This window comes from Pseudocercospora fijiensis, assembly GCF_000340215.1.
Source record: "Pseudocercospora fijiensis CIRAD86 unplaced genomic scaffold MYCFIscaffold_9, whole genome shotgun sequence".
Taxonomy (NCBI): Eukaryota; Fungi; Ascomycota; class Dothideomycetes; order Mycosphaerellales; family Mycosphaerellaceae; genus Pseudocercospora; species Pseudocercospora fijiensis.
In genome coordinates this window covers 4,005,085-4,032,794 of record NW_006921540.1, presented here as the reverse complement: position 1 = coordinate 4,032,794, position 27,710 = coordinate 4,005,085, and the positions used below count along the sequence as shown (strand labels likewise).

The following is a 27,710-nucleotide window of genomic DNA, read 5'->3' as shown; positions in this document are numbered from 1 at the left end:
GAAAGTGCTCATTTGAACAACAGGCTGGATGCATCGCAGTCATCGTAACGTGACCGGGCCAGGCCAGCTGGCAGCGGCCCTCGACGATGCAGAAAGTGTAACAGGTGAGGAAAACGGGAGGTGAGGTTCGAACAAGGTTTTGAGTGGACCAACACGGCTGACATGGACAGGGGCTCGCCAGACCGAGTTGCAGTGTGGATCCACTCCACAACCCTCCGCACGTTTCTCCTCCTCCGCATTAACTTTGCAAGCACGCGAGCCCAAACAGCCAGAAGGTTTTCGTCTCGCGGGTGCACATCCCAGAGGACCAGCATTGCGGCTAGCCCTTCTTAGCCACAGTGGCATTGACTTCGGGGTCTGCAACGGTCCATGTCACTTCAACAGCAGCTTTTCCATACGGAGTACACCTCTGCGCCGGCAAATCTCTGGCCGACGACAACATGCGGTATGGATGGCTTCCCAATGGGGGGGCTCTCTCGTGGCGCGATGGGAGGGCACCTGAACCTTCTTGCTTGGGAAGGACCCTTGAGGCAGCACCAGAATGCTGGAGCAGTGAGCAACTCTCGTTCAGTAGTGCCGAAGATATGTTGGATCACCTCTTCGTCCCAAGCTAACACTCACCGACCTTGATCTTTCGATCTTTCGATCTTCCCTTTTGCTTCTCCAGAGGCCGTGCTCCTCCACTCCTTACCATGCGGCCCATCTGGACTCTCATCTCGCTGTGTGTTGCCACCACAGTCGCGGCACGGCATGGACTTCGACATCATGCCGTGGACTTGATGCCACGACAGAGCAGCGATGCGGCAGCGGCAGCGGCAGAGAAGGAGAAGGAGGCGAAGGAGTCCATGAAGCTGCTCGCGTCCATCCCGCCGTGTGGTGTAAGTGCATCGACAGACTCCGAAACGGTACGAAAGACTGAGCGACCGCACAGCTCGGCTGTCTGAAGACGGCCATTGCAGCTTCACCGTGCTCGCCGCTGGATCACGCCTGTAGCTGTTCCAACAAGACAATTGCATCGCAGGTGCAAATCTGCGTTCTTGCATCTTGCACAATCCCCGAAGCGCTGAGTATGTGTCGAAACACTTGCGCAACATCATGAAAAAAAACCCCGTTCTAAGACCGCTTCCAGCGACCAAGAATATTACGTCCAGAATATGCCACCGACCGTTCCGAGACCGACGCAGCACCGTTTCCGGAACTGCCATTGGCGGTCTGGTGGTCGCGCTCATCGGATATACCGTTCGTGTCATGTCGAAGCTGCATATGCGATGGGGCTCCGCGGTGTTCTTCTCGGACTTGTGGTGGGACGACTTTGTGATCACACTGGCGATTGCAGTCGATCTGCCATTCATGCTGTTGAGTGTCAAGCGTAAGCTGTGAAGAGCGTCCTCCAGACTGTCTACACGCTGACTTTGCCATTAGTGGCTGACTACGGATTGTGCGTTGCTATGACATCCCCTCGAGCTGATTGCTAATGGAAACCCAGCGGTCAAGACATCTGGACAATCACGCCGCAGAACAACTTGACGAAAATCTTAAAGGTAATGTTTCCTGGCACCACCAAATAGCCAGACTTGAAAACCTGACGCATCGCAGACTCTTTATTTTAACGAGCTCTTCTACATATCCGGTCTGGCCTTCGTCAAAATCGCCATCTTGCTGACATACCTGCGCTTCTTCTCCGATATCAAATTCCGAAAGATCGTATTCATGGTCATCGGGCTGAATTTGCTCGCTCTCATTGCATTCGTGTTCGCGCTCCTGTTTCAATGCACACCAGTCGAATACTCTTGGTAAGAAAATCTAGCGGTCGGCGACCACCCTCATGCATGCTGACGTGGAGATATCTAGGTTCCGATGGGATGGCAAGCATAAAGGTACTTGCATGGAGTTCGACCACATCGCGTGGCCTGCGTAAGTGCATTTTCCTCTCTGCGTAAACCACAGATTACTGACGGAACGGTACGGCGGTCTACAGTGCTGCGATTAACATCCTGCTTGATCTCCTCGTTATTGGGCTACCTTTCCCGCAACTCTGGAAGATGAAAATGAACAAACGGAAGAAGCTCCAGGTCATGATCATGTTCGGCACAGGCTTGGTCATTACCATTCTCAGTATCTTGCGTCTTCAGTCCCTGGTTGCGTACACCGATCACAACAATTTCACCTGGGTCTACGTAACCACCGGTGCTTGGGTAGGTTCTGAGAGAAGTCATGGAAATTTCCGCTTTCAAGCTTTCTTTCTAATAAGCCACAGTCCAAACTCGAGCTGAATGCTTCCATCCTCTGCGCATGTATGCCGGCAATTCGAAACTACATTGTGAGTAGCACCTCGTCCAGACAATCCGAGAAAAGCTAACATCGATCCAGCGTCGCTTCTCTCCAGCCACCACAGGCGACACCGTCAAAGGAGGCGACTCTACCGCAAAATCCGGTCTCTCAGGCCGTGAGTCTCCATGGCTCGCCAGTCTTGACCGGCGCGTCCACCAGCGCACTTTGAATGATGATCCTGATGCTTTCGATCTAGGCACTCTCACCGTCAGCGACTTCGGCAAGAGCGTCGATACGGAGGTACGTAAAATTGCTCCACATTCACATCTAGAATTTTGTTCCCCCTAACACTGAGACAAAATGAACAGAACTTCGTCGAACTCAAGGAACAAGGCAAAGACGCAAAGCGTCATCCTCACGGCTCGCACGGCACACGCGGAACTGTCAGCACGACCGAGACCCAACAAAGCGACTACTAGTGCGAGCGATCGATTAATCATAGTGAGATGGTATCTTCCTGTGCATTGTTTGATTGAAACCCCTGGATTGAAGTTGGTATCCTTTGCAATTGGAGTGGGGGGACAGTGTCTCTGGAAGTTCTCAGCCGAAAAACAAAATGCGCATTGGGCGAAGTCCATACAGGTACCTATTGAAAGCGATAGAACTAATAATGTCGTCGCTTGCGGCCTAGATTTATTCATTCGTACTACTATGAATGCGACTTTTCGACTTGTTATACACTAAAGTCTCCTCTCCTCCCATGTGCAGATCTGCAACGCCGTATTCGACGTCCTAAGAATATCCTCTCCTATTCACTTCCCCAGCTCAACGTGTTTCATCCATCCAGACAAGCTTCCTTATTATTCTCGGTCGCCGTTCGCGCGCCTGTCAAAAGCAAGCAGGCAATGCCAGACCATGTCAGCTCGTGGCTTGTGCACTCGACCCACCCAATTCCCTCAAGCTTTCAACCCATCTCATCCCTGCCCGTGGAACATTTGGAACCCTTGTCCAGGCACCGCGCACTGTGCCACAGCGCCAAGCTATCATGATTACTTCTGTTTCCAGCGGTGATGCTAGAATAGCAAAAAAAAAAGCAATTCCTATCTTCATCATATCCCATTGAAAAAATTGCAACAAATGCCCAACTTTTAACGTCCAATGCAGCCGTGCCGTGACCCGTGGTTGGTTCCTTTCACTCTATACCAACAACAACCATAAACTGAAGTGCTTGTAGGGCATCGGTATAACCTACCTTACCTCGTCAGCCACCGTGCTGGTAATCTAGAGCACCCAGCTAGGGCCACGGGTTCCTGCGGCGGACTTTATGCAAGGTCTATGTATACTAACCAAGAATGCGAGGGTGGTAAACCGCCACGGCGGCTAGGTTTGCAGCGGCGGCTTGTCCACTTCCATGGTTGTTTATAGGCTATATATAGACCGCTAAGAGGTCTAATTTCGAGCCAATTTGAAGCCTTGTAATCGCATAGTATAGGCCTACAAATGAGGAGTCACTTTGAAGCCAAACTAGACCTTATCTAGCGGCTATTTCTACCTCTTATTTATCGACCTATTCTACCTCTTCCTCGCGGTTACGTGTCGCCCTTGTTTTGACCTCACTATCGCTAGTATAGGTGATTATTCTAGGCATTTAGCGCCTAAAGATGTGAACGCGTTGCTTAGTAAGCTAGAGTGTGAACAGTCGGTACGTAGTCGGTCGTTCTCGTAATCTCGTAGATAATCGCTAAGGTGTTACTATCGCAGTTTTAGAGCCCTTTTCTACTAAATATATATTAGTAAAGGCACCAATTCTTCTACCCTCGTAACCGCGAATACCGTTTAGAAGTAGACGATATTCGCCTCGCTTTAGGTCGTGTTATACGTAATTAGCAAGGCGTACGAATAAGCGGCTTCGAATACGACGAATATCGATCGTTTGCTACTAATATTTAGTTCCTTAAGAATCGACCGGATAGGCTATCTATAGACCTAGTAAAGCGGCTATTTCGTAGGGTGAAATTCGAGTGTCGCCTTTATAAGCGGTTTATAGACTATTAGCGAGCGGAAAGCGGCGGTAGTAGTGCTTAGAAGGCGTCGAGGTGTCTACGGCGGAAGCATATTACGTAGAAGGCGCACGACTGCCCTACGAAATTAACTATCCTCGAGTTCTACGAGAAGGATTAAAATAGCGATTTAGGGGTATTTCTCGACAATATAGCGCTAGCGCACTTACCTACGGATATAACGGTGCTAAGGCCCTCGCATATTATCCTCCTACCGCTAAAGGATAGCTATTCGTATACTCTCGAGTTTGTTAATAGAATATAGGTTAATAACGGTATAAAGGCTGTTTAGAAGGAAATACTCGAATTTCGAGTAGGTAAGTGCGGTCTTAGCGGCTTACATACTAGTATTAACCTGTTTCTAGGCTCTTCGACCGTTTCTAAGCTAGTCAATAAAATAAGAAGGCCTAAGCAAGCGACAGTATAGCGAGACGTAGGTGCAATAAGAATTATACGTAATCGAGTCCGCAATGCTAGCAAGGCCGCTATTACTCGAATAAGCGATAAACGTAGGTCTAGCGCTAGCGAGTCTATCTATCGATAGTTACAATAGGCTTAGGCCTACTTGAATGCTAAATTTAGCCTATATAGCGACAATCTAACTAGTTAGGCGGAGGCAATCTATTTAGTAGGCGACAAGAAGGGCACGTATTAATCAGGCCTTGTTTGGGCCTCTAACTAGCAACTATAGCTTCTTCGCAACTATAGTAGCTTGTTCTTGCTAGATTCTATATTTAGTACAAACAAACCTCTTTAGCTACTGTTTACGGTATACGTCCGCAATTAGCATCTCGAGTAGCTTCCGGCTAGTTATATGCTTCTATCTTGTAAGTAGGCGCACCTTATTAAGAAGGCTATAAGAACGCTCCGTTCTATAGCTAAAACTGACTTCTAAGTCAAATTGAGCTCTTATAATAGCAATAGCTTAACCTACTACTTTAGACAGCCTATATACGCAAGCAAGGCTTCCGATAACCTCTATAAGGAACAGTCTAACTAGATACCGCTTTAGTCTATTATAGACGACTTAGCGAGTAAGCAACGTGCTATCTAGCAGGCGCTAACCGATTACTATATTGAACAGCGGCTTTGCTAGCGGCACGTTGTAAAGACCTTCGAACGGCGGTTTAAGAAGCATCTATAGGCGCTTAAGGCTATGTCTAATACTATATTTATCGCGAGAGACTAGGACGAGTGTGCTCACTTTATTAGGCGAGCGGCTATTAAACTAGAGGCTTAGAAGGTAAAGAAGAAGCTAGAATACCTCCGTAACAACTAGCCGGCTTTATAGAGCGATCGATAGGCGACTTAGGTACGGCTCGGAGACCCCCTTTTAATAGCGATTCGAATAACGTTACTACTTAAGGGCTATTACGCACACTTAAAGCGCCGAGACAAGCGTTAGATGCGCTAATAGAGCTTGCGAGGTGCGTATTCGTCCTATTCTTATAGTGCTATCGAAATCTTATATAAAAGAAGTCTACGCCTATATTCTTTAGAACGGCTATAGCCCCTAGACCGGCTTTCGGGTACTCCCGCTAAGCTATCTAGATTTCTCGACTATGTTTATTCTATATTGTTTCTACTAACAACAAGGCCTATACTAACTGTTATTAGGCTTAGTGATGCACCTTATACAACTAGACAATTACATCTGCGAGCGCGCGCTTCAAAACGGCTAGATCGACGGTTAGGGCTAGCTTCTACTATAGAAAAACGAATCCTGTTTATCCTTTAAGAATCTACCGCTTTCTATATAGAAGAAGATAGCAGATAAGCTTATACAGGCATACAAGGACCGTGACAATGGCAAGCCTATCTAGCGGATGTATCTACCTGCTATAGACGACGATGCTTGTACTAAATGCTTCTACTATTTCTAGCATAGCTACTACCTTCCTTGCAAGTATATTTAGCGCTTCTATATCGACAAAACGAGCCTTCTTACTGCTTAGCGCTGTAGGCTCTATATTAGTCGGTTTTAAGGACCTAATAGCAACCTCGTTTATCTAGACTAGTATAATAGCAAGCTAATTCTTAACGATAACAACAACTATCGACCTACTAGATAGCTTGTCGACCTAAACAAAGCCCCTAGTATCTATAGGCTCCGTGCAGTAAAGGAATACTTCTATTCTATACAAGAAGGTCTTATATAGACCTTCTTCCGCTTCTATAATAGCTAGACTTCTAAGCCTTACTTAAACGACGAGTAGCAATACGAAGCCTTACTATAGTAGGTAACACACTACTTAGAAATAGCTTAATTAGTAATAGATATTCAGATGTAATAATAGCTTAATAGAGGCGCTCCGTAGGCCTATTTAATACCTCGTCGTAAGGCTAAGTAGCGCTTAGTCGACGATAGGCCGCTATAACAACCTGTCTTTAAACTACTGCTAGCACTACTAAGTCTAGCACTACTAAGTCTAGTACTACTAAGTCTAGTACTACTGAGTCTAGCACTACTAAGTCTAGCACTACTAAGTCTAGTACCTTTAGCACCTTTAGCACCTTTAGCACCTTCCGTCGAGGCTCCGTAGCGGCTATTTATCGTCGTTAATAGCAGTATACTGCCTGTCTATAGTCTAGTTAATAAAGACAATATTATCGACAACGTTAACTTCGCTCTAGTCGTTATTACAGTTAATAATAACGCTGATGTAAACCTCTCAGACCTTACTGATAACGACGCTCTATACGAGGCTAACGACAAGGACCTATTCGATAGCCTATCGGATATAGACCTTCTACAATCTATACTACTTAAAGCTAGTCGACTTAAGAGCAGTCGATTGCCGCTATCTTTGCTAAAAGACGCTAGCAAAAGTGATTAACACGATAACGACGAGGTATTAAGGCATTAATCCTTACTAGACGATTTGCTATTACTAAGTAAGCTGTTTCTACTACGCTAACCTCTACCTTCTATAGAGCTACTACCTTCTTCGGCACTATCTATAGCTTAGCATTTATTACCTGTATAGTTACCTAGTAAAGACACTTCAATTGATTTACTATAGCTATTAGGTAGCCCTTATAAACCTCGTCGTTAGAAGCCTTCAATTAGTAAGCCTATAACACCTTCGAAACGCGCTCGTAGAAGTGGACTACTAAAACGACGGATCTAAGGAGAGGTTGTCGCTTCTAAGCGGTGGAAGTAGTAGTGCTAAGGTGCAGGCGTAGACTTAGTCGTTTTCGAGCGATTACGGCTGTTCGGAACGGTAGAAATCCGAGGTAATTGGGTTGCACAAGGGGTGTTTGCAGTACCCCGATTTGTACACTAATTTGCGTGGTTTCAGGGCACTTTGCAGGGGCTTATGGAACCCTCGAGGTGTGCTGAAGCTACTTTGAATTTAACTTCTTGGTCAGTATACGTGGACCTCTTTATGCATCTCCAGGCAGGCCTGGCAGGGTGTTGGTGTATCAGTGCTCAATTGATCCCTCATCATGTCGCAGTGGATGCTGCAATGCGAAGGCAATTTCGGGGCGTCAAGTCTCCCCGCCCCGATGGATGTCTATGCTATGATGAGGTACAGCTACAGCATGCAGGATAGCGCCAACAACCTCGTAGCTGATCCCGAGGTCCTTTCACAAAGCCCCCTGGTCGTTGTGAAACACTTCACTTTTCAATTCATTTCCCTCTCTTGTGTTGGACAGACCGATTTGTTGTTGCTAACTTGCCGCAACTCCACCACACTCGTTCATGCCCACCCGCAGTCATTCGTTTCTCAAGTCACTCGTTTCATAATAATCGGAGCATAATAGAGATCGTGGTTGTTGTGCTTTGCGGCCGGCGTTGAGACAATGTTGCTGCGGCAGCTGTTCCACTTCGCGCTCTTGGCAACAGGTTGGGCATCTGATGCACATCTGCACCACCAACACCATAATGAGCGGCGCCATCATGAGGAGCACAAGAGGGACGAAAGCATAGCGGAAGCGGCGAGGCAAGAAAATGTGAAGCGCGACAAACAAATCCCAGCGTGGTACGGTACCAAGTCCGGCTATCCCGCTGGGTGGTACGACTACATTGTCGTTGGATCAGGGCCCGGCGGTGGACCTGTCGCCTGTCGTCTGGCTCGAGCAGGTTTCAACGTGTTGCTGATCGACGCCGGAGACGATTCGTCTGCCAACAGCTTCGCTACTACGACTCCTGTCTTTCAACTTCAAGCTACCGAGGAGCCTGAGCAGGAATGGGTAAGCAAATTCTGGAGAACATGCCTTGAGACTCACCTTCTGACCATCGCTCGTTCTGTAGGACTATTACGTGATGCACTATGCGGATCAGAGGCAGCAGGCGCGGGACTCCAAGACATCTTATGCTTGTCCGGACAAAATCTACACTGGTCTCGCTCCATACGCCGGATGCAGGATGCTTGGCGTTCTGTAAGTGAACGGCGGTCCACCAAATCCGGCTTGTTACTGACTCTCGAAGCTATCCTCGTGCGGGTGCTCTCGGTGGATGTTCTCAGCATCATTCCATGATCCACGTCTATCCTTGGGAATCCGACTGGGAGCATATGGAGAAAATTACTGGCAACTGGACTTGGGGTCCCAACCCTATGCGCTCCTACTTTGTCCGGTTGGAACGTAACGAGTATATCCCGAGCAGTGTGGTAAGTCTCCCAGTTCGATGGGCGCACTTCCAAAATCATGGATCAACTGACGCGGGTTCAGGCCGGCCATGGCTACAAAGGTTGGCTGCACCTGAGTCTGACTGCTCTCACACTAGTTCTGGAAGACTTCAAAGTCGCTCAGCTGATCGTGGCTGCTGCAACAGCGATGGGAAAGGTATGTTGTCGACGCTTACCACAACACGTGGAGTCCGGTAGAGGCTGACTTGTATTCCGCCAGAACATTGTTGAGGGTAAGCTCGTATGAGACAACCGATTGTTTGTCGAATGATGCGCTGACAAATATGCTTCAGGTCTGCTCGATACCGTTACCGGCCTGACCCACATCTTGATCACTGACTTGAACGCACCGGGTCGCACCCGAGACGAGGAAGAGAACATCTTCCAAGTGCCCATCTCGGTCAACCCTGCAACATCTAAGCGAGCTGGTATGAATTCCTTTGGTCCTCACAAGGCTACCCAATACTAATCAACGATTGCTTCCGCAGGCGTGCGAGACTTTATCGTTGACACCGTTCAGCACTATCCAAATCTCCACGTCCAGCTCAATACCTTTGTGACCAAGGTATTGATCGATCACAAGGGCGTTGGCGGTCGACCAAGAGCCTACGGTGTTCAGTATGAAGTGGGAAAAGCCATCTACCAAGCTGATCCAAGATGGACTGGTGCTCGTGGACAGCCAGGTTACGCTTATGCCGTGCGAGAGACGATCATCTCAGGCGGCACGTTCGAGACTCCGAAGCTCCTCAAGCTCAGCGGCATCGGTCCAGCGGCAGAACTGCAACATTTCGGAATTCCAGTCATCGTCGACAATCCATACGTGGGAACCAATATGCAGGATCGATACGAGTATTCGGTCGTTGGTGAGGCTTCGACGTCTTTCGAACTCACGAAGGACTGCACCTTCGGTTACTCCGAGCCAGATCCGTGCAAGGAGAGATATCTCGCCGGCACCAACGCTGTAGGTATTCGAGAGTCTGTGTTTCGCTCCAGATCGCTGACCTTTCACAGGCCTCCCGTGGTGTATATGCAACCAACGGTCTTGTGAGTACTACCATATACCCTTCGAAGTGCCAATGCTAACCAACCAATTCAAGGCTTTTGCAGTAACCTTCAAGTCTTCTGTCGCGGAAACTAACGTCCCCGATGTGTACATCAGTGGCGCCCCAGCTTACTTCCAAGGATATTACAAAGGTTTGTAGTGATCAAAGTCCAATATCCAAGGGAAGTGTGCTGATGCCGAGATCTCTGTAGGCTATGCACGAGAGACATTCCAAGATGCTACACATTGGCTGTACTTGATCTTGAAAGCGCAGTCGCGGAACAATGCTGGAACGGTGACTCTCCGATCGACCAATCCCCTCGAGAGACCTCAGATCACCTTCAACTCTTTGGCAATTGGAGGTGACAAGGATGTGCAAGCTATCGTTGAAGCTGTAGCGTTTGGTATGAAACTTGACGATTCTCCCCCGGTGACAAATTGGGCTGACTTTACGATTCTTCCTGTAGCTCGACGCGCCTATCATTCGGCACTTCCTCTCTCGTTGGATACTGTCGTTGAAGTCGACCCAGGCGAGGCGGGATACCCAGATGGCTCTGCGGCACTGGCCCAAAACATCAGAGACCGCACTTGGGGACACCATGCGTCCTGTTCATGCGCCATTGGCCTTGTACTCGACGGCGACTTCCGCGTCATGGGCGTTGATGGTCTTCGCGTTGTCGATGCTTCAGCCTACAACAGGATCCCTGGTTTCTTCCTCTGCCTCACGACATACATTATCAGCGAAAAGGCGGCCGACGCAATTCTCGGACAAGGACCCGACCCATATTTCACTGTCCCAGACGCGGGAGGCATGTTCGGTACGCTGGGTCAAGGCTTGACCGCAGGTCTTCTCACCGCTGTCACAGGTGGAGCCCCAGGCTTTGGCACGGATGCAAATATGAATGGCCTGTTGGGTGACGCCGGCAGTGCTCTGGGTCTTAATCTCATCCAAAACACCAACACCATTCCAGGAGACAAGGCCAAGAGGACGGAGACCACCTTTACGGCGGAAGAGCTCTAGAGCCGCAATTGTCCGGGATACGCATAACTGTCATTGCTATTGCATCGCCCATCAGGATCGCGCTGCGCGAGCTGATGAGTCTCACAAAGTCGAAGCTCCGGGTTCAGTTCCAGTGCTGGCCGGGTAGGAGTGACGGACATGTTGCTCGCCTTGTAGTGTTGAGAGAAGGTGTGGCCGGCGCGTATGACTTGTAGCTCCGTGCTTGTGCATAGAGTCTACTTCGCATAGCATTGTATGGTATATTGTTTTAATGCAGCACAACAATCATGCGGCCGCTGCGAGTGTTCCATGCTCTTTTCGTCGAATGATGATACAATAGGTCTGGGAGAGTGCCCGATGAAAAGATGGCATAGATTCGTTGGTTCGTTCGTGCCTCCGTTCCTCCATTCAATCGATGTTTCTTTTCTTCACTCGCGTCGTTCGGTTCGTGTGAGGTCTGCTCGGAGTGGTGTCCATCTCATCGCGAGCAGAGGTGGGTCTTATAGCGAGCAAAGGTGGGAGATTGAGGTCAATGAGAGGAGAAGGGAATGGCCGGGGTAGATGGTTATGTGAAGATCGCTCATTCCACTTCTGCTGAATTGTGACGCATAGCTGAGGTCACATGACTCTTGGCAGCGCACGTGACTCTCGGCAAAACCAGGGAAATATCAACACCTGTTCTTACCGCCTTTTTAGATAGAACTAGCTAATCAGAACCACTACAATAGACACCCTTAAAAACAGTGTTACAATGTAACTAATAGGAAGGGTGCGTAATAGTTATAAGCCCGGGTTTTACCCGCGGTATTAGAGACTAAGAAAGGAGGAAGAATTTTCTATTTTACGAGTAACAATATTAGCAAAAGGAAATTAGTTTCTACGATACTAAACAACTAACTAAAGCACCTACTATCTCTTTAAGATTATTAATATATCTTTAATAATAGCCCTCTTATTAGCTAGCTGTCTTAGTAGTACTAAATATATTACTCTTCGAGGCCCGAACGACTAGGATCGATAGTACGAGCAAACTAAGACTTATCTAACAGATTACGAGACCTAGCTATATACTAATCCGTATACTACGCTACCTATAGAGCCAATTTAGCCTACTCTACTAGTTATAGATAAAGAACGCCTATAGGACGACTAAGTCTACTAATAGGCAATCCGTCTAGAAAAGGATTTCTATAATATCTATATAGCTAAGTTTAATAGGTTTAGAACGGCCCGTAGTAAGACCCTCGAGTACCTAGCAACTATAATAGATATCCGCTATTACTTAGAGATTACTAATAATAATAAGCTGTCCCTACTAACCCTTCGATTAATTATAATACGACTAAAAGATAAGCTAGCGCTAAATACTTAGTAGCAAAGAACTAACTTAGTTAAAGAGCTAAATCGTTTAATTAACTTAAGGTAGGTAAAGGATCCTAAGTAGTAGTATAAGGAATAGCTTAATCTATACAAAATTATAAAGAGGATATAGTATATAGAACTTAATAATATAGTTATTCACCTCTATACTATAGTAGCTAATATAGATGAAACCTATAGCAAAGGACTCTATATAATGCACTAGGCCTTACTAAACACTACCTACTTCTATTAACTAATTAGTATAGTACGAGACTATACCCGAAATATATTAGGACTATCGATAAAGCGAGGAGCCTTATTTAGAATCACCTACGACATAGAGACTAGTAAATCCAATGCCGCCCTTTAAGGAGCCTCCGAAAACAAGGACAAAGATAAGGACAAGAAGGACAAGAAGGGCACCCGCACTCTAAAATCTTGTATAGAACTTACTAGCGTTAGTAAGAAGAAGGCATATAAGAACCGTAGTAAGTGCTTAGTAGTTAACTACCGCCTTCGAGAGAAGGTTAAGGAGAAGAATAAGGATAGCAAATAGTAAGGAAAACTAAACTACTTTAAAGGCTACTTACGCCGAAACAAGGACTTCTATTTAAGACAAGCTAGCTTCTATAAGGACCTACTAGCTATCAAGATTGCTTAGCAGCATTATAGATATAGCAAGGCTAATAATAATACGCCTAACAAGTTGTTACTAGCCTGCTTCTTTAGCCCTAATACTCTATTATTATCCTTTACAAGAACAACTAGATATAGACAGGTTAGTATAGGAATATCTATTAGAAAATGGAACCCTTTTAATAGACTAATATATAATAGTAGATCCAATTGCTATATTATTAACTATCTAGGTCGATTTAACTTTGCTCCTCTCTTCCTACTATTAAGGTCTATAGTAGTAACCGGAATAGGCTATAATAGGGTCGTAGCTATTAGAAAGGCATTATTTACGGTCAAGGCTGTTAGTAGCAGGCCCCTATAGATTAAACTAGGAGAATGCCTATACATTCTAAACTTCTATACTAATATAGTCGGTAGAGCCCTATTCTTCTAGCGAGGATACAAACATTAGGAAATTGATAACACCCTATACGACCCTTAGTAGAAGCCTCTAGTTAAGTTTATTAGACTAGATAATTAGATGCTATACTTTGATATAGTTAGTATAGTAGATAATACACCTTTACTAACCGAGTAGCTAGCCGATACGGAAGGTCGACTACTTAAATACCTATTCTAACTCCTATTAGTATACGTAATAGCTCGCCGCTCCGCACGTCTACTACTATCGAGGCAGCTCACTCTTTAGTAGATATATAAGATCTTTAGGCACCTAGGTGTAGAGCGAGTAGAAGAGCTAGTTAACAGGGTTAATAGAATAATACGGGACCTCTTATATAGAAATAAGGTACTAAGAACACTACTTTATCTAGTATATATACAAGCTAAGGGCAAGAAGCTTATATCTAGAAGGCTACGAAAGCATAATATGTTAATTCTTACACTATATAGCTACATTGCTACTAATCTAATGCAACTAGATCTAGCCTACAATAGCGACTAGTATATCTTCTACGCATACGACCTAAATACTAGACTTCACTTTACATAGACAATAAGTAATCGTTAGGAATTAACACTCCTTTAGTGCTAGAACTAGTTAGCAACCTTCGTACGTAGCATTAGCAGAGATATTATCTGTTTGTCATCTAATAATAAAGGAGGCATATTAGGCTTTCGGTTTCGATCCTATCTACGTAATAACTATACTACTTAGAGGCTAATAGCACTATACACGTTAGAACAGGACCTAGCTAAGCGAGCAGGCCGCACTATTATTAAGGTAGCTCGAGCCTTAATAATACATACTAGGTTCCTATACAGCCTATAGCTAGAAGCAGTTTATATAGCAACCTTCCTAGCTAATAGGTTACTAAGATTACGTAATGCTAACCTACTAATACGTACACTATACGAGATTAGGACTAGATATAAGCCAAATATAGCCTACATCTATTAGTTTAGAGTAAGAGCATATCTAGTAATCTACGGCACCGAGATAGCTAATAGTAAGAGGAAGGCTATACTGCTAAATACTATAAAAGTAGCCTTACGAATACACATTAGATACCTCTATAGATACGAAGGACACTCTATCTATCGAATTTAGGTACCTTTACGAATAACGGTGCTACGTATAAGAGATGTTGTATTTAATAAGACTAGGTTCTATAATGGATATAACGCTAACCTAGGCGTTACTATAACTAACTAAGAACTAGCTCAATTTAGTAATCTCGAAGAGCTATAAGCACTAGCCTCGGAGCATTAATTTAACGATCTTCGAGAAGGATACGATATACTACTAGACCTAGTGCGGTTTAGAACTAAGGGGGTAGATATACTAACAGGACCTAGCCGGCTTATAATAGTCGACCCTATAAGGCTAGCAGATAAACCTATTAGACAAGAACTACCTTAATTATCGCCGATACTACTAACTAAGCCGCAGCTCGTACAGGTGCCGAAGAGGCTACGTTTAGATCTCACTAATTAGAGATTATATAAGCCTAAACTAGGGGAAGTACCTACCTATTAATAGGACTTTCTAATTAACCTACGCGAAGCACTATAACCGCGTAATAATATACTAAATAGATTAGTAGACCTAACTATTAATTAGCAACCTAAGACTAAGAACGATGCTAGCAATTATAGCCCTACTAACAATGTAGACGCACTAGGTTACGCAGACGATATAGACATAAACCTACTACGAGCGGAACTAGCTGAATTGCTAATGCCAATTAAAGCAGCTAATGTTTTACATCGTTACTTACTAAACATAGGAGGGCCGTATTATCGAGCTAACAATCCGAATAAACGATAGCGAATAGCCGCTATCTATCGAGCCGGCCGTTATTATATTAGCGATCGAGAACAAGCGAGAAACCTCCTACTATTTAGCAGCCTTTGTATAGCGGCTAAGCACGAAGCCCGATTAACGTATGCATTAGTATTAAGTAATTAAGCCGATAGCAATCTACCGCCGCTTCTACGAGACGAACACGATTCAAACCTTACACCGAAGGTGTTAGACCTGCCTATAGAGCTGCGTAACTAGCGCTAGGTGTTAAAGAGCCGGTTTAAAGAGCATTAGATACATGCTATAAGAGTAGAGTTTAATAAGGCCTTAAAGATAGGTACATTCAAATAGGTAGATATAGAGGAACTAATAGACAATATATACCTTCTGCCTCTTACCTAGGTATTCAAATATAAGAGCGATGCTAATAGACGGCTAGTTAAGTTTAAGGCTAGAGTATATATAAGAGGAGACCTATAGAAGAACACCTACTTAGACACCTATACCTTAACACTCGCTGTACGCGTGTTTCGAGCCCTTATAGCTATTACTACTAGGTTCGACCTTAAAGCTAAGCAAATAGATATAGTTAATACCTTCTTAAATGCTAGCCTGCTATATATACTGTACTTGAAGCTACTAGAAGGCTTTAAACGGAAGGGTATAGTACTATAGCTGCTTTAGGCTCTCTATAGCTTGCAAGAGTTACTAAGGTTGTAGTACAATTACTTTACTACTATATTAGAGAAGCTCGGTATATAGCTAGTCGATAATGTCGACTGCCTATATACAGACCCCGACAAGCATATATTTATCTTCTTCTATATAGACGACATAGTACTATTATATTACCGTTAATATAAATAGAAGGCTATAGACCTGAAGCAACGGCTAATAAAGGAATACGAACTAAATGACCTTAGTCTACTATTATAGTTTCTTAGTATTTAGGTTGTGTATAACCGTAATTACCGAAAGCTATAGCTATTATAGAAGGCCTATGTAGAAAAAATGGGTTAGCGGTATAGAATTAACGCTAGAACTAGAAGAAGGGCCGACTTACTATTACTAACTAGATACGAGCCCTATAAGAAAACAGACGGTAAGAAGGCCTTATAACACCTAGATTTAACAGCAGTACTAGCCTATTAAAGCCGTATAGGATCGCTTAACTTCGCAGCAGTACAGACTAGGCCTAATATAGCTAAGGCTATATTACTGCTGTCTAAAGCCCTTCAAAATCCACGACAAGAAGACATAGCTGCTACAAATTAGTATATTAAATACCTCCTGCAAACGAAGGACCTATGCTTAGAATACAATGCCGACGGACTAGCAATTATAGCGCATTCTAGCTATTAGTTGAATGAGTTCTACGGAGCTTCCGATGCCTTATATAGCGACTATAAAGGCACTAGACAGTTATTAGAAGGATGGTTATTTAGCCTGTTTAATAGCCTAGTCGACTAGAAAGCAGCAAGACAATCAACCGTTACTAAATCTACGACTAAGGCTAAGCTGCTAGCCGCATTACATGCTAGCTTAGAGCTAATCTAGTAGAAGCGATTCTTTAACAACATTAGTCTTACATTAGATACGGTGCCTGTACTGTATTGCGACAACACCTAGACTATTCGTATTATTAAGGCTAATGCTAGTAAACTAGACACTAAGCTTAGGTATATAGATATCTACTAGTATTAGCTCCGCTAAGAACATAAAGCAGGCCGAATACAGTGCGAATACCTAGCTATATAGGACATACTAGCTAATAGACTTACTAAACTCTATAGACTATAGAACTAATAGAGGTTTATATAGCAACTTAGGCTATTAAGGCTACTAGCTAATAAACTACACGAAGACAACTCTATATAATAGGTAGTAGTAGCCCCCCCTATTTACTATTAATTGTAACTAAGTCAATTAAGTACACCTTTATCGATTAGTACTAGCAAAAGTGTCTAATACGATAGCGACGACTAACTAGGGTAGCGGATCTAACCTCACTTCCTAATACGTTATTGTCGCCTATATTATTACTTCGAACGTTACTTCTACTAACTAATAACAAGTCTGCGGCGATTGTATTAGTGCTAGTAATAATAGTGTAGTAGTCTTAGCTAAGAGTAGCGTCCTTAGTTAAGTTACCTATCCTAATTTATTAAATCTGTTTAACTAATATACATCCTTACTTAATCCTTCGTCTAATTAAATAGACGCTACCTATACGATTGATCTGATAAACGATAGTAATAATATAAAGGGCTTAGTTCAATTTAGTTGAACTAACTTTACTATACGATACGAGTACTTAGATAAGGCTTAATAGTGTCGGTCTGTGCTTAGACTACGTAGGAAGACAATAGTTCCTAGTAATAGGGACTATATATAAAGGTGCATATGCAGTCCGGATTATGTAACGATATCCTTCTAGGGTAATCGGGGTATAAAATAAGACTCTCTTATATATAGTGTGGATTCAAACCAATTTTTTTATTGTTTTAATAAAGCACTATATAAGAAGTTGAAAAGATTAATTTTTCTTTTATTTGTATATAAAGAAGCATTAACTACCTTGCCTAAAATGGAAGGCAAGCCTAGTTTGTATAAGCTAAGGGGGCATATAACGTGTAGCTAAGGTTATATAACTCTTAGTAGCGTACGTAACTCTCGGCAAAACTAGGGAAATATTAATACCTGTTCTTACCGCCTTTTTAGATAGAACTAGTCAATTAGAACTACTATAATAGACACCCTTAAAAACAGTGTTACAATGTAACTAATAGGAAGGGTGCGTAACATAAATCAGCTCTTCCTATACTAAGACTACTACTAGACTATAATCTCCTTTACTAATACGTAGCCGATATATAAAAGTTGTAATATACAAACATGTTACTACAAATTCCACTACTCCGTCTTCTTCTCCTTTATATAACTAGCCTATTTTCCTTAAACTAATATCTGCAAAATGTACTATGTCTCTAACCTAACGTGCCTAAGAACACAATATACAAATCCTCTTCTAGCTTCTTGTCCGTATGCTAAAGTTCCTAGAAAGCTCTCCTCTAGATCTAACTATATCCTATGCACTTTCCGAGTAGCTTTCTCTACTCAATTCTTACTTCGGCTCGAATCTTAGACTATAGTAATGCAAAAGGCTATAGCGCTAAAGAGAAGGAGGTCGGCTGTCTTCCTAAGTAAAGAGTAGATCGATATGAAAATCTTTGTTAGCAAGTTTGCGGATAATATTTCTAGTCTAAGGCTCTCGCGCGTAGAGAAAAGGCCTACGAATGCCTCAACTTCTCTTTCGGCATTTTATAAAACCCCTTTAGCTCGCATCGGAGTTCCGGAATTTGCTAATACAAAGGACAATATAGTTCTACGTTAACACTAGATTTTAGGAGCTACTTATATTATTAACAAAAGGAAGTATAGCGTAGGTTGCGGACGCTTCTACTTATAGTTATTGATTATTAATTACTAATAATTACTAGTTACTGTAATCACATGTAACTACGATTATAATTATAGAGTAAGTAATTAGTGACTATAGTTAGTAATTAGTCGGTTATTCTAAGGCAATACTAGGGTATATATTACACCTATAGAAGGTTTTAAATTCGCACTGTTTCCTCCTATTTCTATAGATAATAACATACCTAAAATAGGGCACGTCTATCGAGAGGTATATAAGTCGAATATTAGTATACGAGGTCGCTAATTTAGACAGGTTACTAAGTCTGTGTCTTCTTAAGAGGAAGACCTCTTACTACCGCTAGTATAGACCTCCGACTAGTTAACTAAAGCCTTCTTAGTACTATAAAGCTATTACCTACAGCTGTTGCTAAAGGACGTACTAGCGACTTATCTAACTCTTAACTAAACCGACTCTTATATTACTCCTGCTTAGCTACACTTCTAATAAGCCGGTATACTGTCCTTTATTAAAGAAGTAGCATAGAAGGACTTCGAGTAGTATATCGGAGAGGCGGAAAAGGAGGGCTTATAGTTGCCGTATCGGAGGGTTATAAGGAAGACGATAAAGAGCCTTCGGTATACGTCGGAGATCGTTCGAAGGGCCGGGGAATACTAGGAGCGTATAGCTAATAGTATTTAACGAGTAAGTAAGGGCATCGACCGGAAAGGAAGGTATATAGCGCTAGGTTCTCGTCGCTACTTTAAGTTTAGTAGAAAACTATACCTCTGCTTAGAAGAGTGCTTTCTCGGGCTAAAATCGTAGTATCCGATACGGTAGACGCTGTTTAAGGATCGGATCGATAGGGTTCTATACTATCTAATCGATAGCGATAGTACTACCGGCGATAGTAAGGTTGTTGTTATTAATTAGGTATAATTAGTCGTAGACATTAGTATTCGAGCTTGCTATCGTACCTGCCTATCGCGTTATATTAGCACTTTAGGGTCTAGCTAAGCCTAATAGATAAGCTTCGCTTAGTACGGACGGCAAGGTCCGGACGGCTTAGCCGTACGCTAGCAAACTCAAATCTCGATATTTATTGTTTAGTTTAAGACAACAACACATTCGATATACGAGATAACCTACGTAAGAAGCATAGACTAACTTAGAAAGTACTAGAAAATTACGCAAATATCTAAGCATCGATATAGGAAAACGAGCCGCTAGATCGGATACTATTCTATAAAGATTCGAGCGATCTAAGCGATCTTCTATTCTCTAAAGCTAATAAAGCGCTATCTCTAACACTAGACGAGGACACCTTGTTCCTTTAATCTTCTAATTCTATTCGACTATCTACCTCGCAGTCCTCGAATATAGTATAGCCGATACCTACGCCTACAGTTACTAAGTTAAGGAAACGTAGAAGGGGTAGGAACTAGCTAGATCTAGCGTTATAGGCGCATGCGAGAGCATTAAAAGATAGAGAGCCTTTAAAGGTCGATAGAGGTAGGTATAAGGCATTCTACTATATATACTACGACGATAACGACTCTAATCGATACGCGTCTAATTCTAGTAACGCGCCTTAGTACCTAGCTAAGAAGCACTTTATATTCGTCGGCATTAAGAAACGGAAGCTTAAAGGTACTTATAAGAAGTAGACGAAGATTAACCTCTCGGCGCTATAGAAGAAGCAAGGCTCTATTAAGTCGGACAAGACGACGAATATACTTAAAGGCGCTACGGATAAGAACAAGTTTAGATACGCCCTCGCTCGCTTTGTAATAGCTAATAGTATCGCTTATACTGCGCTAGTTACGAAGGAATTCAAGGACCTTATACTAACGGTTAATCTATATATAGAGGAGGTTCTTCTTAAGAGCTATACTTTACTATTTCCTCGTATTCTATATAACTTCGAGAGCTAGCGAGAAGGGGTTAAACGAGCACTATTAGCAGCGCTTAGTTGTATTTACTTTTATACTAATATATAGAAGTCTTAGTATAGCTATAAGTTCTTCTAAGCCGTTAATTGCTAGTATATTAACCTATAGGGCCGCCTAGTCTAAATACTACTAGATTTGCTACAACTTCTACCTAGCTCTTATACTAGCGACTTCCTTACTAAGAGTGTCCTGCCTTGCTTCTCAACCTTCGAGATAGCTAGCAAACTTAGCTAGATAACGACTAATAGCGGCTCTAATAACAATACACTTAGTGCCGCTATTAAGCGCTTCCTAGACTCGTAAGGCTACTCCTAGAAGAACCGCCGCCTCCGCTATATTAGCTATATTCTTAACCGTGTAACTATAGCTTTTATGTTTGCTAAGGACGTAGAGGCTACTAAGAGTAAGGACTTTGACTAAGTGCTTAGCAACGATAGCGATAGCGTCTTAATCTCGAGGTAGCTCGATATAGATATTAAGTCCTTTATTAAACAAGGTCTATTGTAACGGTTATTCGCACTCGCTAAGCTTCTACGTAAGAACGACAATAATAACATCTTCTAAGAGGTCTGTAAGGCCTAGCCACAACTGCTATATATAGTGCTAAAGATCCCCGGTAAAATACGCTAGAATAGCTAGCTTCTAATAATAGAAGAGGCTATTCAAACTAGGCTAATCTTAAACACCTTCTTCGATAGAATGCCGCACCTACGCGAGTTTAGCTTAGCCGACGACGACTAGAAGGTCCTTGCCTATATACGGAAGTTTCTTAGTCTATTTAAAGAGGTTACTCTTCGGCTCTAAGGCTATACTATTACATTCGATATATATTAAGAGTCTATAGAATACCTAAGAAGCTATTTCCTTCGCTTAGCTAGTAAGAACACCTACCGCAAGGTCCTTATTAGGTCTATTAATGTAGCTAGAGTACTATTCGACAAGTACTACGACCTTAACTAGAAGAGCCCTCTATATGTTACTATAGTCTTGCTATATCTAAGCCGACGACTTGCCTAGCTTAGAGGCCGCTTAGCGGTAGACATAGATACTACCTTGTTGTAGTCTATAGCGCTTTAGAAGGACTATAAGACACGCTTCGGACGTAGCTATTAACTACTGTCTACGCTATAGCGCTTATTTAAAGGACTATCGGACCTTAAGCGCTAGCAAATTGAGTCTCAAACTAACCTAGTTGCTACTAATTAGGACCCCTTCGAAGCCTTTATTTATACTAGTCTAATAGCACTGCTACTAGTTAGCCTCGAGAAGCTAGTTATAATAAGTCCTATTAACTAGTAGATTTAATAGCGGAAGACCTACGATGTAGCGTTATAGCAACTAGCTATTAATACATTATTAGCCTTTACTATGTCCGCCGAGTTAGAGAGGACCTTTAGTATAAGCCGCCGTACTGCTCGATAGGACCGTATACGTATAAGTAGTAACTATATTCGTATAAACGAGTGCTCGAAGAACTAGATAAGAACAGGGGTTGCTAAGGTGCTATTAGAATTAGCCGTGCTAGAAGAGGTAGAAGAGGAAGGACTATTGCCGGACTTATACTTAGTCTTAGGCGCTATCGACAGTAACGACCGCCTATAGATCCACCTCGTTCTTAACCCTAAGCATTACTATAGGTACTGATTATATGATTACGTGATTATGATTACTAATTACTCACTTATTATTGACTATGATTATGATTACAGCCGCTAACTAGTGAGTACTCAGTAATCAACTTCTATGCTTCTACTGCAGTAAGTCCACGAATTTCCAAATTCCGTCTCCATATCCAATTTTAACAGCGCCATCTCGCTCAAAACGCCAAGGTAGAAAAATCAAATAACCAATACCTCTCCAACTTCATTCAAAGCTGCGCCTCCAACTCCTCAATCTGCGCCAACAAATCCCTCTTAAGTTCCAGATACCTCTCCTCCCCAACAAAATCCCCCGGCGCCAAATACAGCTCCAAAGACCCCGACCAAAGATCCCTCTTCTCAAACTCCCGCTTCGGAATCTGCAAGAGCCGATACTCAGGAATGGAAATAACCTCCTCACCTCCCACGATCTTCACCCATTCCCCACACCCATCACTCCTGACTCGATATTGCCATTCTTTCCTAGGGAGACCTTCCGGGTCGTATGGGGATGCGGAGTTCTTGGTGCGATGGTAGACGCTGGGATGGATCGTTTCGTGAAGGTTCGTGGGATCGACGGGTTTGCCGTTGGCTTGTTTCCATTCACCTGGGCTGCGGAGGAATTTGAAACGACGGGTTGCGATGAAGGAGGTGGCGTAGTAGGTGTAGCTGTTGGTTTCCATGAGATGGCCATCGGACCACTTGATGCGTCGTTCGCCGGCTTCTTCGACGCTCTGTGGCGCTGGCATGCCTGCGAGGTTCTCGGGACCTTCGTGGATGCGTTTGAGGATGGGGTAGTAGAGCTGGTGTTTGCTGAATTGGAGGAGGTTTTCTTCCGTCAGTTGGTCGATCATCCAGGCAAAGGTTAGGAGATCGACGCTGTTGGTCTCCCAGTCAGCATCGCTGTGGCCGCCAATGTCGCCATGGTAGCCTGGGAACCAGCACTGCTTCAATATGGTGCCAGCTTTCTCGGTAGCGTCGTATTGGTAGTAAAGGGTGGGTGGGAAGTTACCACGATTTTCATCAATAGCTATTGCGTGGAACGCTCGTTCGATCTTTGGGTGGAGGGAGGTCGAGTGCCAGTCTATATCTTGTCCTGGTTGCATTACGTGACCAGACATGCCGACAGATCCCACTGTGTCGAAGACGCCGACCGCTTTGACCTTGATATGTAGATGTGCCCATTTCTTGATGCAATCGTAGCGAGAGATGGATTCTTTGCTGTCAATCTCCAGGCCAAGCTCGCCTGGCTGTGCTTTGCCTTGCGACCAAGCCATTTCCTCAAATGTGTACTCTGTCGACTTTCGTGTCTTGTACGCCTCGAAGATTTCATCGAAATAGTCCATCATGCCTAATCAAATCGTCAGTAACTTGCATTAGAGACAGAATCTTCCCTTCATACCCGGCGTGAGCAAGCCGAATTGGCAAAGAAAGCTAGCCAAGACTCTGGCAGTGTAGGCTCCTCGCTAGATAGTGCGTCAGCGTCATTCAACCATTTCTCTCATCGATCATACCGAAAAGCCAAAGATAAAGATCTCGTCGCCTGGTCCATAGTTGTTTGCAAGGTAGTTGTAGGCTTCGCAAACCTTGCCATTGAGACCAGCCCCAAAACCACCTGAAAATGACCGTTCAGTACAAGCGGTGGGGTATTGCCTGGTTAGCAGGTCTCACCTTGTCTAGCCTTGGTCCAAGCTGATGCCGTCTGGTCGGTACCTATACCGGCCTGGTAGTATGTAATCTGTGGCACTTTGGAGCCATCGGCCGCAAAGCCCACGTTTGCTATCGCTCGACTCAGCCTGGCAATATTGGTTGGGTTGGTCTCCACGCCTTGGTTCGAGGAATTGAAAGTGCCATCACAGCACACAATGAGTCGCTTTGGAAGAGTACCGGAAGCGTCAATTCTTTTGCACAGCGAGCACGTCAGCACCGCATCGGTCGCAACAGAATCAACGACGAGTGCCTTGTGGTCAGTACGGTGTGTTGTACTTTGAGCCATGGTCGTCCAGCGTCTTGCAGGAAGGATGTTGAAGTTGACTCCAGCCTTGAGTGGTCGTCTGCATCTTTATGTCTGCTCGCCCACTGTTTCAGAGGCAAGGAGCTACTGCGGAGCTGTTGAAAGACACAAGCCCCGCGTACAACGAAGCTGGTGTGGTGTATGCGAAGATCGAGTATGGAGTCTGCACGGCGTTGCCGGTCAGGCCATCATATATCTTCATCCAATCCGCGAGAGACTTTTCGTGCATGTGGCTTAGTTGAACACAGCTGAGGCGTGGTGTGGTATGCACAATACATCGTCCAGTATAGAGCTTCGATCGATGAGGCATAGTCTAGTGGAAGTCCTGCAGCCTTCCGGCTCACGTGTTGCGCCACCAGCCAGCCATAAGCAGCCATGCCAATCCAGTATATGCAGATTCGCAAGCCTGAGTTGCAGACTACTGCTGAAGTCTCTTCTTGAGAAGGACAGCTGTAGTGGGACTGGGAAAGGTGAAGCGGATCCGTCGCGCATAGCCGAGCATTTGACACCGCGGATTGTAGCCACGTCCCGTACCGTGAAGCAGAACGCCTTCGCCTGTGCGTACTCGGTACGCGGCCTCTGATAGGCGGTCTAGTGCAGTCTCACTACTCATCGTCAACTGCTCGGCTTGCTTTGGGACAACCGCCAACAAAGTCAGCATGAACCAGTCCGTGCAAGTCCCAGCGCTCTGAGCCGAACTCGAAGAATCGGGATCCGTTTCGCGCCTTTCGCGACTTGACTGTGCCCGCATTAGCTTTCTATTGAAATAGGGAATACAGTCAGTATCACATGACATTAGACTTATTAGATACCACAAATTTTGGATGTAGTGTGATGCATACTTTCAGATTGCAAGCCAAACCCCTACAGCTTGGAATCACGAACGAACTGTAGGTCATCTCTACTCAGGTCCTTCAGAGACCGCTTGCCCATGTTGCCCAGCATGTTGTCCGTATCAGCCATGATGCATTTGAGGACATGTTCAACGCCCGCCTGGCCGCGGATTGCAAGACCGTACATATAAGGCCGAGCGACAAGGACGGCTTTGGCGCCGAGTGCGATGGCTTTCAGGACATCGGCGCCTGTCCTGATGCCGCTGTCAAAGAGGATCGTGATACCAGATCGCTTGACCTTGTCATCGGCACCAATTTCGGCGAGGGCATCTAGAGATGCGATGGCGCCATCGACCTGTCGCCCTCCGTGGTTACTGACAATGATGCCGTCCATACCATATTCAATCGCTTTGTGCGCGTCCTCTACACTCTGAATGCCTTTCAACACAATCGGCCCATCCCACAGCTTCTTGAGCGTCTCCAGATGCTCCCACTGCCGATAAGTGCCAGAATTCAGAATCTCGGTCCACGCCCTTGCTTTTCTTATGCGAGGAGCATTGGCCAGAATTTGCATTGCCGTGAGCGGATTTCCGGGTCGCTTCATGATACTCCATAGCTCGGCAAGTTTTTGTCCCGCAGACCTGGTGTCCTCTTGGAGCATTTCTTGATAGCGCTCCTGGAAGACTGGATCAGAAAGGCCGATTTGGCAGCCATCGCCCCATAGGAATGGCAAGTAGGAGTTGTCGAGATCTTCAGGTCGCCATGCAAGAGAAAATGTGTCCACTGTTAGTACCAGAACTTTGAATCCATTCGCTTTGGCTCGGTTGAGCAGGGATACGGTGATGGCTTCTTCCTGCGGCCTTGGCCAATACAATTGATACCAGCGATCACCATCTCCGTTTGCTGCTGCAACCTCCTCGATAGTTCTTGTAGCAGCTGTAGAGAGAACCATAGGGACTTGGACATTTTTGCAAGCTCTGGCAGTGGCTTCCTCGGCGTCCTGGTGCATGATGTTCTGCACGCCTACCGGAGCTGCCAGAATGGGACTTTTGTATTTCGTCCCGAAGAGCTCCACACTCAAATCTCTGCGGGTCGCGTTCACAAGCACCCGTGGACGTATCCTGTACTTGTCAAACGCATCCAGGTTCGCTTGGTAAGTCTTGAAGCCCGATGCCGAGCCATAGACGTAGCCGAAGTTCGCCTCGGGGACTTTCTCCTTGGCCAGCTGTTCCCATTCTGATGGCTTGGTGGAGAATATGGGTTTTGCAAAAGAGCCGTAGATGTCTCTTTGGTATGCCGATAATGCTTCTGGATCTGGAAGTTCGTATGGCTGGTTCCACTTCTTGGCCTCCTTGAGAGTCGTCATATTGAGTCCGCTGCTGCACTGATGAGGATGAGACTGGCAGTCAGTGCTCTTGACCTGATCGTGAGCTGAGGCAGTGTTTATTATGGTCGTGCGTGTTGATGAGTGAGTGAGTGGGCGCAACAACGCGATAGAACAACTGCCTTCCGGAGAGCCGAGGTCCAGGGGGGCTCATTTCACGTTCCCTCGATTGCGTTTGCCACGTATTCCACCATATCGTACTCGACTTGTTGCTGCTGAGGCATGTTCAAGATGTCAAGCTGTATTGGAAAGCGTCAACAGGACTGCTTCCTCCATACCTGCTGTGTTATTCATTAACAGTCGTCACATGCATCAAAAACTATCCATACTCCTTCGTATCGGCCTCATCGTGAACATTTCTCCTCCCTTTCTCGGCACACGGCATCGCTTCACGTGCTCAGCACCATCTCTCGCGTGCAATTCAGCCGGCGAGATACAGTAATAGACCGCCACCTTGTCATGCAGGAAAACGTGGATCATTGCTGTATCTTGCGTAGTTAGTCACATTACGCACTGGCATAGCTATTGAATACTAAATATTCAAGATTCACTGCTCGTATTCAGATTCACTAATGAATGTTAGTAAATATTTATATTCAATTTATATTCAAATACAATCTTAGCGATAGTAAGGGTAGTAGTAACGCTTAGGGTTAAGAAGGAGGGTGTTCTATAGCTATTTATATAACTCGTTATTATCTTCCGCTTCTATACTTAGTTATAGTATATCTACTAGTAAATCCGCTATGCTAGTACGTTGCTATTACTTAGAATACTCGCTTATTCGGATACTATTACTATTAAGAGAGGCTCGGTTCTATAAAACTATACGTCTACTACTACTAAAGGTACGCTCGGACTCTACGGATATAGCGAAAGCGGATAATAAGTCGATAGCTAGTTGCGAGAGCGTTAGATAGTGTTACGATCTTAGCGACTTGTATATACAATTCGAGGTTATGTAACTAAAGGTTATGTAACTTAATGCCTAAGGTATCCGCCGAGTAGATAAAAGCCTCTCCCGTAAGAGAGCCTCTCTCTCTTTCTTCTTTAACTCGTTATTAATTTAGATAGCTATTTAATTAATATCTTAATAGAATAACGAGTTCCTTTATTACCTACGATAACGTCGTAGGTGCTATCGCATACGCCTATATAAGGAATTACGCCGCCGGCGATCGCTATCGCCCTTCTATACTCCCTATTATACGATAGT

At 44.5% G+C, this 27,710-nt stretch overlaps 4 protein-coding genes across 4 annotated transcripts; 2 read left to right on the top strand and 2 right to left on the bottom strand.

Annotated features, from left to right (window-relative positions):
- Nucleotides 1-674: 674 nt before the first annotated feature.
- Nucleotides 675-3,006, top strand: MYCFIDRAFT_60432 (uncharacterized protein). The gene is made up of 12 exons (XM_007932424.1): nucleotides 675-878; nucleotides 932-1,067; nucleotides 1,130-1,369; nucleotides 1,423-1,438; nucleotides 1,487-1,541; nucleotides 1,597-1,793; nucleotides 1,852-1,914; nucleotides 1,979-2,195; nucleotides 2,258-2,320; nucleotides 2,371-2,446; nucleotides 2,528-2,571; nucleotides 2,640-3,006. The coding sequence occupies exons 1-12, from the start codon at nucleotides 693-695 to the stop codon at nucleotides 2,748-2,750; spliced, it is 1,404 nt and encodes a 467-aa protein (XP_007930615.1). The 5' UTR covers nucleotides 675-692; the 3' UTR covers nucleotides 2,751-3,006.
- A 5,132-nt stretch (nucleotides 3,007-8,138) lies between these two features.
- MYCFIDRAFT_205211 (uncharacterized protein) lies at nucleotides 8,139-11,299 on the top strand (the record flags this gene model as incomplete). The annotated part of the gene is made up of 11 exons (XM_007932988.1): nucleotides 8,139-8,181; nucleotides 8,314-8,528; nucleotides 8,590-8,717; nucleotides 8,767-8,947; nucleotides 9,009-9,126; nucleotides 9,259-9,393; nucleotides 9,454-9,926; nucleotides 9,977-10,009; nucleotides 10,063-10,159; nucleotides 10,220-10,411; nucleotides 10,475-11,299. The coding sequence occupies 11 exons, from the start codon at nucleotides 8,139-8,141 to the stop codon at nucleotides 11,026-11,028; spliced, it is 2,169 nt and encodes a 722-aa protein (XP_007931179.1). The 3' UTR covers nucleotides 11,029-11,299.
- MYCFIDRAFT_209103 (uncharacterized protein) lies at nucleotides 10,508-16,512 on the bottom strand (the record flags this gene model as incomplete). Its single annotated transcript, XM_007932987.1, has 6 exons — nucleotides 10,508-11,090; nucleotides 11,114-11,243; nucleotides 11,288-11,401; nucleotides 11,440-11,601; nucleotides 11,630-11,652; nucleotides 16,500-16,512. The coding sequence occupies 6 exons, from the start codon at nucleotides 16,510-16,512 to the stop codon at nucleotides 11,080-11,082; spliced, it is 453 nt and encodes a 150-aa protein (XP_007931178.1). The 3' UTR covers nucleotides 10,508-11,079.
- A 2,145-nt stretch (nucleotides 16,513-18,657) lies between these two features.
- Nucleotides 18,658-26,476, bottom strand: MYCFIDRAFT_216799 (uncharacterized protein; the record flags this gene model as incomplete). Its single annotated transcript, XM_007932986.1, has 8 exons — nucleotides 18,658-18,716; nucleotides 22,380-23,614; nucleotides 23,666-23,729; nucleotides 23,778-23,878; nucleotides 23,935-24,317; nucleotides 24,400-24,525; nucleotides 24,884-25,035; nucleotides 25,163-26,476. 7 exons carry the CDS (start codon nucleotides 26,474-26,476, stop codon nucleotides 22,494-22,496), a joined length of 3,261 nt encoding a protein of 1,086 aa, XP_007931177.1. The 3' UTR covers nucleotides 18,658-18,716; nucleotides 22,380-22,493.
- Between the last annotated feature and the right edge of the window lie 1,234 nt (nucleotides 26,477-27,710).